The sequence below is a fragment of the Kryptolebias marmoratus genome, linkage group LG22 (assembly GCF_001649575.2).
Source record: "Kryptolebias marmoratus isolate JLee-2015 linkage group LG22, ASM164957v2, whole genome shotgun sequence".
NCBI classification, from domain to species: domain Eukaryota; kingdom Metazoa; phylum Chordata; class Actinopteri; order Cyprinodontiformes; family Rivulidae; genus Kryptolebias; species Kryptolebias marmoratus.
Window position 1 is genome coordinate 5,108,044 of NC_051451.1, and position 10,439 is coordinate 5,118,482.

Below are 10,439 nucleotides of genomic sequence, written 5' to 3' on the forward strand. Positions count from 1 at the left end.
GTTCCCCACCTCCAGGCCTGGCTCCAGAGTGGGGCCCCGGTGACCCGCGTCCGGGCGAGGGAACACTGTGTCCAATAATCTTCTTCATCATAAGGGGTCTTTGGGCTGCAATTCGTCGGGCCCCTCACCTAGGACCTGTCTGCCTTGGGTGACCCTACTAGGGGCATTAAGCCCCTGACAGCATAGCTCCTAGGATCATTGGGACACTCAAACCCCTCCACCACGATAAGGTGGCAGCCCAGGGATGGGCCTGAAGGATTTTAAAACTTGTAATTCATTTAAAGTCACTTTCATTTGCTAAAAACACACTGATTGATTCAGCTTTAAACAGAAAGCCAGAGTGCAGTTCTGTTTGAAGTACTTCTGAGTTTGTGTCTGTTTACGCTGACTCCAATAACCACAGCTTTTTATTTGAATAAAAAGTTTATATAATTTATGCTGTGCCAATTCACAAACAACAAAAGTCATCTCAGGGCACTAAACAAAAAGAGTCACATGAAATTAAAAACAGATGGAAATAAGTTTGACATTATGATTTAAATGTTTTCTAAAATAAATAAAATAAATCTCATTAGGAAAAAATAAATCACTTTTCAGCTGTCTTTACTTGTCTGCAGATTTATTTAAAATGTAATTTGAATAAAAAGGTTAGCCAAAATAGACCAAAATATATATATAAAGAAATACTGAAATTACACGATTAAAGAGATATGTTGTAAAAGAAAAGAATAACTTTAAACACAGTAAACATAAACAATATATCTCCAACATGTTTTGAAAACAAATAGCATATTTTTGTAAAATGCCTTTTTTCTGAACTTCAAGCAAAACTGTTTTTATGTCAAGTTAAAGAAATCAAGTTTAAAATAAGGTAATCAAGAAATGAATGAACAAATGATTTTTTTTTTATTATTTATTTGCAACAAAACAACCTCACATATTTTTGTAAAATGTCATTTTCTTAAATCATTTAGCTCAGGATTTTGTGTCAAGTTAAAATGTTAGTTCAAATAAATAGATAAATATGGTAAATATGAAGAAACAAAGGTTGTTTGCAGTATTTTCTGCACTAAAACAATCTCAAATAATATAACACGTTATTTCTTTTTCCAAAGGTTGCCAGCTCAGTTTTTTGTCAAGTGAAAATGTCAGTTTAAATCAATTATTGATGAATAAATATCGTAAACTTAAAAACAACCATTTCCATTGTTAAGCTCAATTTTTTTTGTCAAGTTAAAATGTGAAACTTTTATGCAGCTCAATTTTGTTTTCTTTTTGAATGATGAGAACCTGTATCTTTAAACTCATGTTTCCTAAAAGTCAGGTCTTGTTAACAGATACACTTCGGAAAAAAGGTAGACAGGAGGAACTGAGGAGGAGAACAAGTAGAGGTGAGCAGGAGGAAAGAGGAGGCGGGCAGATGGAAGAGGAGCAGTATGAGGGCAGGAACGCAGTGGGTGAAAGGAAAAAGAGAACAGGGAGATCCAAGAGATGCAGTGACAGATATCGTGTTATCAGCCCGCTCTGATTGCTCCATGATATAGGATGAAATATCACAATAGAAGCCCATCGTTCAGCTGCTACTGGCATTATCCCTGGTAGCCATAACAGCCAACCACCATGGCACCAAACGAGCCACTGTTCACGCTTGCGCACATGCTCCAACAAAAAACAAACACACAACATGCTGTAGATGCAGCCAGGAGCGCATATGCAAGCTGCTGTAAGAAACAACCTCTGTTACCTAAACTCAGCGAAACCTAAGAAGCCTTGATGATTCAAACTCAAGATCAAGAAGCACAAAGTAAAACTTTCAGAGTTCAGCTTTTCTGAATTGTTCAAAGATAAGTTTACTGCCATAAAAAAGTATAAAATATTATACACAACTTTCAGCAAATTTGTTTTCCAGATCGACCAATACAATTAAAAATAATATTCAGATCTCCACATATTTCTTTACTAATTAAAATGGAAGACAAAAATTAGAAATCAGTCATTAGCTTCACCTTTAGGAAGTTTGCAGTGGATCGCAGCTCTATCAGATGGCTAAAATTTTAATGTTGTTAATGAAATTACATATTTGTGCAAATATCACCCTAAGCCAGGCGATCATATAATTGCCTTTGTGTGATATTTTGTTTATTAACAAAATATCTCATGAACCACAGGACACATTTCAGTGAAACTCAAGAAGAGTTCAAAAAGTAATCATTGGATGTAGATATACAACTGAATAACATTTGGAGTCAACCCAATTCAAGATGGCTGCCACAGTTAATCAACTCTGGAAAACACAAAAATGGCTATACCCTTGTTCATTTTATTTTAATAAAACTCTTAGAAACTAATAATTGGATTTATATCTACACCTGAATATCTTTTGGAGTCAATGGAGCAGATTGTCCATCAATGAAATCTTCCATAGTTAATCAATATTAGTTAATACAAAATTATCTGTAACATAGTCAGTTTAACAGATAATAAGCTAAAATTTAGTGTGATAGCTGAGAGTCAATCTGAACAATTATTCAGAGCACAAGGGTCAGAAAATCTTTGTTTATACTTTTGACAATCAAAGTGACGTGATATGCATTTCTTTAAGGAATGCTAGGCTTTTCATTTATTTATTGTGTTTTAGGTTGTGGAGTCAAAAATGCAAAGAGATCAAAAACAAAAGTTATAAAACAAACCCTAAGAAAGCTAATGAGGAAAAGGTATTCCACTCAAACATTTGTTTTCAAATTAGGTCCAAAAAAGTGTTGATTTTCTTTCAAGTTTTATTCTGTGACACTGTGATTTAAATGTTGATGTTACAGCTAAACAATCTGAATTGATTCTTTGCTGCATTGTAACACTGTTTAATTCTCAGTTTAAGCTGTTCATTGTGGCTTTGTGCCTCACAGGTTGTTTCATGATGTTTAGTGACACTGAAATCTTTATATATTTCCGTGGCCTTTTTCATGAATTTCAAACATAGAAAACAGGAAATAAAAGCCTGAATCTCTGAAGCCCACATCAGAGAACAGATGATGCTATCACAGTTTCTTGACAATCTTGTTTTGGGAGTTCCACTCTTTAAAATTTGGACTTTCATGTTTTCTGTTTACCAGTTTCATTTTTTTTTTATAAGACTCATGTTCTTTGTATTGTTTTCTGTTCTGTCACAGCAGCAACAAGATCAATGTCAGCAAAAAGTGGAGCTTATTTGTGCTGCTGCTGCCCGTCTCAGTTTTGTGCCCCAATTATTTTCATGAGACTCGTTATGCAACATAACAACAAGAAAGTGAAAAGTGCTGTTTCAGTTCAAATGATTGCTAATCACAGCTAAGTACAGTATGAAGGCCGAAAGTGCCACCGGTCACTTGGATTGGGCCCCAGAAGTCTCCACTGCTCTCTGTGGCCTGTGTGAAAGCTTGGGGCTCCTGCAGAATGGTCTGATCCTGGCTCTGAACTCAATTCAGAGAACCATTCTCCTCTTATCTGAGGGAAGCACCGGGGAGGAATTGTGAGCTTCCCACCCCCCACCCCAGTCAATTACTGGGCTTTGTTCAGCTTGAAGCCACTGTTTGCACATACACACACACACACTTAGGTTTCTTTCAGAGCTGTGACCAGCGCTTCAAGTGTTTCACAAGAGATCTTTGAAACAAAACCTTGTGACTGACCGGAGTCTCTAGATGTAAATGTTTGGACATAATGTTGAGTATATTTGAAAAAAAATTGCATAACAAGTGAGTTATGCTCCAAAAGCAAGCAGTTCTTAAAAATGCTTGTGCAGATTGAATGTAATCTGTCAGAGTCGATGTCCAGGATCAGCCCAAGATGAAGAAAGCTTTTATTTGTTTCAAGAAGGAAAATAGAAATTTCAATTGACCTTCTTGCTAATATTCAAACATTTTGTCTTCTCCCAGCCTGCAGCAACCACAGCAGTAATGGCACTGACGATAGTGTCCTCGACAATATGTACCTAAAGTCTCTGGAGGGCTTTATCACCGTGGTAACAACAGATGGCGACATGATCTTTCTGTCTGAGAACATCAACAAATTCATGGGCCTTACACAGGTAAATAAGCACGATCAGAGAAGAAAAGGTCCTGGACATGCGACCAGAAGTTAATAACATCCACATATGGTAACACAGGTGCTGAAGAAAACATCTGGGTCATTACTTATCAAAACCTTACATGACACAAGTTTTACATTCCTAAAATTCTCTTGCATAAAATATTTAATTTTTAAAAAGTGTACTAACCAGCTGCAGTGCCCAAAAAAAACCCAATTTTCTCAAAAGTCTATATTTTTGGATTCTATTTTTTTTTTTTTTGCAATTCTATTTTTCATCTTTTAGATGGCATCTTTTGATTTTTGGAATGCAGCACCACAAATACAAGGAGCAACACAAATAATTTTATTCAGTTCAGTTTATTCCAGTGCAATCCAGTTTTAACTCTGTCTGAAAAGCATTAAAATGATGATTCAGATCTAACTGCAGCCCAGTTCAATGCATTTTGAATACTTATTCAGAACAGTCCCCTTCAGGAAATATGAAATGTCTATGAGAGAATTTTTTTTTATATACAGAAGCCAGCAGATTGCATCAAATCTTTACTTAGAATCAGTTTCACATGTGAATGTTGCTGCTTGATAATTATTATTTTAACTTTGTTCTGAAATGTTGCGTCTTGGTAAATGTGATTGGATATCTGTCTAGTTGTTGTTTTGTGCCATGAGCCCACTGTAAATGCAAAACGTAACACATTTTGTTATGCATCTATACTTCTACACTTAAAATTTACCTTCCTTAAAAATGATAATCAGGAGGTCATTGGCTCTGTCAGACAAAAACAGAGATTTTGATCTATGGTACTAGAAGCTTATTGAATTTGTGTGAAATAACTCTGAGGCCAACAGACACAGAGATTAAACTCTAAACACAATCAGCATGTTTTTTCACTCACCAGCACCAACATCAAAGCTGTTCATCAAAGACAGGAAGTTTACTCTTAATTATCAAGATTATTTTTTTTCCAGATCTCAAATCTTCTTTATCATTTGTTTTTCTTTTGTTTTTTATTAAAACAGTCTAGATTTCTGGAGGTGATACAGTTTTGTTTTGTTCTTTCTGGATGTCATGTTTCACCATCTCCATCAAAACACAAGAGACAACATCATTAACTTCAAAGCAGAGCACCTATGAGACAGTTTGAAAATACATTAATACAAAAATATTTTATATCAAAGCATCACTTCCAGGCACTTAGCCTCTGCACAGCGCTCTCAGTTCATAGATCAGTATAAATGAGCTTTTAGAGGCTTGAGTAAAAATGATCTGTCAAGCAACGAATCATCAACATTTCTGAAGATTAATAATCTTCAACGTGAAATAAAAAAAACTTGGAGGTACAAGCAAACATTGCCACCTAGTGGTCTGAGGTGTTATATTCTGACATAAAGTGGTCTCTATGTCATGGATTTCTGACACCACTCACTTTAATGGCAGTAAGATGCAATGTCTGTTATCTGTTGAGTGTGAAGTTACTGCAAATTAATTGAATCATTATCTGAATTGTTTATTTTGCAATTCACTGCAGCGTTTTTTTCTTTGCATCTGTTTTTACAGATGGTGTGGGGGTGGGACCATTTTGAGAAAAGAAGGAAGTGTTGTACAACTGTGATTTATGATTTAAGTAATTTGTTTTAAAGTTTAATTAAGTTTAATTAACTTTTCAGGTGGAGCTAACAGGTCACAGCATCTTCGACTTTACTCATCCATGTGACCATGAAGAGATCAGAGAAAATCTTAGCCTGAAAACAGGTCAGCACACAACCTCACAACAGTCAGATTTTTTTTTAGTTTGTTTGTTTTTGTACAAATAAATCTCTTTAAATATGTTTTTGTGCAATATAATATTATCTATTTAAAGTATTACACCTGAGATTAATGCACCCAGTAGAGTCCATAAAAACAAAAAATTCCTGATCAGACAAGTTAAGATATCTGAATGACATTGGACTTTTAGTCTGAGATCTGTTGGATGGAAACCCATGGAAGAATCTCTCTGATGCATGAACATGGAATCCAAATATTTAAATTACCTTGTGAAGAAAATGTTTTGTTATGGAAGACTATACAAAAAGAAAATTGAACAAGAGTAAATATTTGTTTGATTGAAACTATTTACACTGCAAGCAAGAGAGTGAAAAGTATTAGAACACATTATGTGTGACTGAATAAAGGTAGTTGCTTTGTGAGCTGGAAACCATGGCAGTCTGAACACACAGCAGGGTTAATCTTCGAGCAAAGAATAACCATCAGAGGATAGTCTTAAAACTGTGTTTATGTTGGGTTGTTGAAACTGGGAAGAATGAGGGGGAAAACTAATTCCCCCTGGTTATAGAACTTGCAGATCCTGCAGACCTAATGAATAAGTCACACAATGTTACAATGTTGATGTAGGTTATCCAGTAATCCAGGACATCCATCCTTCCATCCATCCATCCATTCCATTTTCTTTACCTGCTTCACCCTTTCGGGTCGTGGGGATCTGGTGCCAATCTCTAGCAGTCATTGTACAAGAAGCTCATTACACATGATTTGTTAAAAGGCAACTGGCAGATATGCCAAGAAAGGTGAAGCAATTGCCCCTGATTTAAATTTGCTGGCCTCCTCACTGGCAGCCTCCACCTATTGAAAACAGTTTTACCCTCCTGAGTCCTGAGTTTTTGTTTGGTGCATTTTAATGTACCATAGCTTCAGTAGAACTTCAAAAACATTAAAAAAACTAACAATTTCTGAGAAACTGGTATTTAAAAAAATGAATATAATTATTATTTTCATTTCAATTCTAAAAATCAGGAAATGAAAATTTAGTCTCGCTAAATGAGGACAATCGGTCTAAGCTTTACAAAAGTATTATGGTGCAAAAAGCAAATACCCTCATATCAGGATGTGGGGTTTCAGAAGTTTATAGGCATATTATTTTAATTAATAATAACTTAAGAAAAAAAGAGGGCAACCTTCAATATATTGAGAAATGTCCATGCAGTTTTCAATTACTAATATTAGGTCTAAAATAAGAAACCAAAGTAGGCCTAAATAAGAAGGTAATTACCCAACTTGTACACTGCCTGGCCAAAAAGAAGTCGCCACCTGGATTTAACTAAGCAAATAGGTATGAGCCATCTATTGGATAATTACTGCGTGGGCAATTATGTTTCAGCTGGCAACAAGTTATTTAACACCAACTAGTGCAATGAGTTGCTTCTAATTTCTTAAACAACCATGTTGAAAGACACTTCCTGTGGTCGTGGAAAAGATGTCAGTCTATTTGAGAAGGGTCAAATCATTGGCATGCATCAAGCTGAGAAAACATCTACGGAGATTGCAGAAACTACTAAAATTGGGTTAAGAGCTTTCCAATGCATTATTAAAAACTGGAAGGATAGTGGGGACCCATGATTGTAATTGGCGATCACTTAAACATCTGATGAAATCAAACTGAAAAAAAAAACCAACAGTAGAGCTCCGGGCTACATTTAATAGTGAAAGTAAGAGCATTTAGAATTGCTCAATTGACTCTAGAATTGCGCCGCTCAAGGTGGCTGCATGTTGGAGTAGCTCTCTTCTATTGCTCTTCTATAGATATTGCTTTTGAAAACTTTATTCCTCTTTTTTTCTGGATGTAAATCACTTTTTTGAATGATTACTTCCTCTGGTATTGGATGGTGTGCAGCTGGAAGGATTTTTACCAAAGTCTTTTTACTTTTGGACATTTTGTTATGATGCGTAACCATGACAACAAGTGTTAAATGTGAAGAACCCTGAACTCGAGTCATGGCCAAAACCAAGCATAGCGCCCATATATCCACCGGAGGTAAAGCTCCCAGGAAGCAGCTAACCACCAAAGCTTCCCGCAGGAGCGCCCCGACCACTGGCAGAGAGAAGAAGCCTCATCTCTACAGGCCCGGGACCAAGGCTCTCAGGGAGATCCACTGATACTGGAAGTCCACTGAGCTGCTCATCTAGAAGCTGCCCTTCTAGCACCTGGTCCAGAAGATCGCCCAGGACTTCAAGACCGACCTGCGCTTCCAGAGCTTGGCCATCAAGGTTCCGCAGGAGGTCAGCAAGGGTTACCTGGTGGGACTCTTTGAGGACACCAGGACCGAGGACAAATGGGGACAGACCGCTAGAAGAGACCCTTCCTGCTCACAGCCATAAGCTCTTTAACAAAACCAGGATTATGAGCTACAACAACATTTAATTTCCCTTTGGGATTAATAAAGTATTTTTGAATTGAATTTGAATTGAATTGAATTGAATTGAATTGAATTTAAACACGGACAATGTGAAGGGAACTCAAGGGATTGGGACTGAACAGCTGTGTAGCCTTAAGAAAACCGCTAATCACTGAGGCTAACCGGGAAAAAAAAGGCTTCAATTTGCTAGGGAGCATAAAGATTGGACTCTGGAGCAATGGAAGAAGGTCATGTGGTCTGATGAGTCCAGATTTACCCTGTTCCAGAGTGATGGGCTCATCAGGGTAAAAAGAGAGGCAGGTGAAGTGTTGCCTACTGTCCAAGCCTGTGGGGGCAGTGCTATGATCTGGGGTTGCTGCAGTTGGTCAGGTCTAGGTTCAGCAACAGCTCAAAGAATGAGATCAGCTGACTACCTGAATACACTGAAGGACCAGGAATATGGCCGTGTCAGGATACCAGGATTCATCGGGCTCTAACTGTGAAAAAGTAGTTCAGGGAGCAGGAGACATCATTTTCACACATGGATTGGCCACCACAGAGTCCAGACCTTAACCCCATTGAGAATCTTTGGGATGTGCTGGAGAAGGCTTTGCTCAGCAGTCAGACTCTACCATCATCAATGCAAGATCTTGGTGAAAAATAATGCACCACTGGATGGAAATAAATCTTGTGAGATTGCAGAAGCTTGTCCAACGAAATATTAGAATGTATAACCTTTTTTTTGGTGGCAACTTTTTTTTTGACCTGTCAGTTTATATAGAAGTTAATCAATATGAGTATTTGTATGGATAGTGCCAAATTTTTGAAGTCACGGCAGCCAATGGCTGATATACAACACAGATTCTTTGTTTTTGTTTGTTTTTGGCCAATATGTATTTTTCAACAACTTATAACAACAATTGCCTAATATAAAAAAGAAAGCATTTTTTTAAATTCTTAAACGTACTTTTACTCTGAAAAATGACTAGAAAAGCATTCTCGCCTAAAAAGAAAATCTAAATTACCGTAAGCTTGTTGTAGCTGCCTCTGTATCTAATTTTCCTACTTGGTAATTAATTAAGTATGCACAAATATTGCTGAATTTTTTGGTGAAATTTATTTTTTTCAATTATAAATTAATTTTAAATTTATATTTTTATTAATCTGTCAGAATATTGGTTTAGCTCTACTCCTATATTATATTAACTTTTTTTAATGCTTTATACATGACAACAACAATAAAACACTTGAAATCCTGCTATGGCTTTTGAGTTAGGTTTGCCACTCCAAGATTATCAGCAGCCTCCATCTGGGAACTGCTTTAAAACTTTCTGGTGGCACCCCTGGCAACTGGATTTTTTTTTTCTTATTTTTTGAAGACATTTTGCTTTGCATCAGAGAAGCTTTTGCAATTCTAACTGAAAGCATGGCATTCCAAGCTTTTACACTGTAATGAGTTGCTCTGTTTTTAGCAAGCTGAAGTCACAAGCAAAGCATAGCCTCCTTAACTCTCCATTACTGTTCTCAGAAAAGTGTCCTTATCTTTAAGAAGTATGCCTACATCTTAATGATTAAGGACATTGTGCCATTGTGGTGTGTAACATGTTACAATGCTAACTATATGGCTATTAACTATATGTTAATGGACAAGCATCCAGAACAACAATAAGGACAGATGGTCAGAGGCTATCTAATGCAGATTGGAAATTACAGTAATAAATTGCCTTCAATGTGTGCTCTATTGGTGTATGAATGTGATCTAAAGCACTGATTAGATTCTGTAGAATAATTAATTCAGATTAGCTTTGTAGAGATTTAGTAGAGTGCTGTATGAACATGAGTGTGGTTGGGTAATGAGGGCACAGATTGTGTTAAGTAGCCTGATTGGCTAGAAAGGCACTATAATAAGTACAGCCCATTTACCATAATTCTGTAATTTATTTAAAACTAATATTCAGCAAACAGGGCTGCCACCTTATCGTGGTGGAGGGGTTTGAGTGTCCCAATGATCCTAGGAGCTATGCTGTCAGGGGCTTAATGCCCCTAGTAGGGTCACCCAAGGCAGACAGGTCCTAGGTGAGGGGCCCGACGAATTGCAGCCCAAAGACCCCTTATGATGAAGAAGATTATTGGACACAGTGTTCCCTCGCCCGGACGCGGGTCACCGGGGCCCCACTCTGGAGCCAGGCCTGGAGGTGGGGAAC

At 37.1% G+C, this 10,439-nt stretch overlaps 1 protein-coding gene across 1 annotated transcript in view; it reads left to right on the forward strand.

Annotated features, from left to right (window-relative positions):
- Positions 1–10,439, forward strand: part of epas1b (endothelial PAS domain protein 1b) — a 132,434-nt gene that overhangs the window by 70,762 nt on the left and 51,233 nt on the right. Inside the window, exons 3-4 of the mRNA XM_037973431.1 lie at positions 3,912–4,063; positions 5,731–5,815. Coding sequence (XP_037829359.1) covers positions 3,912–4,063; positions 5,731–5,815 — 237 coding nt within the window. The remainder of the gene's footprint in view (positions 1–3,911; positions 4,064–5,730; positions 5,816–10,439) is intronic.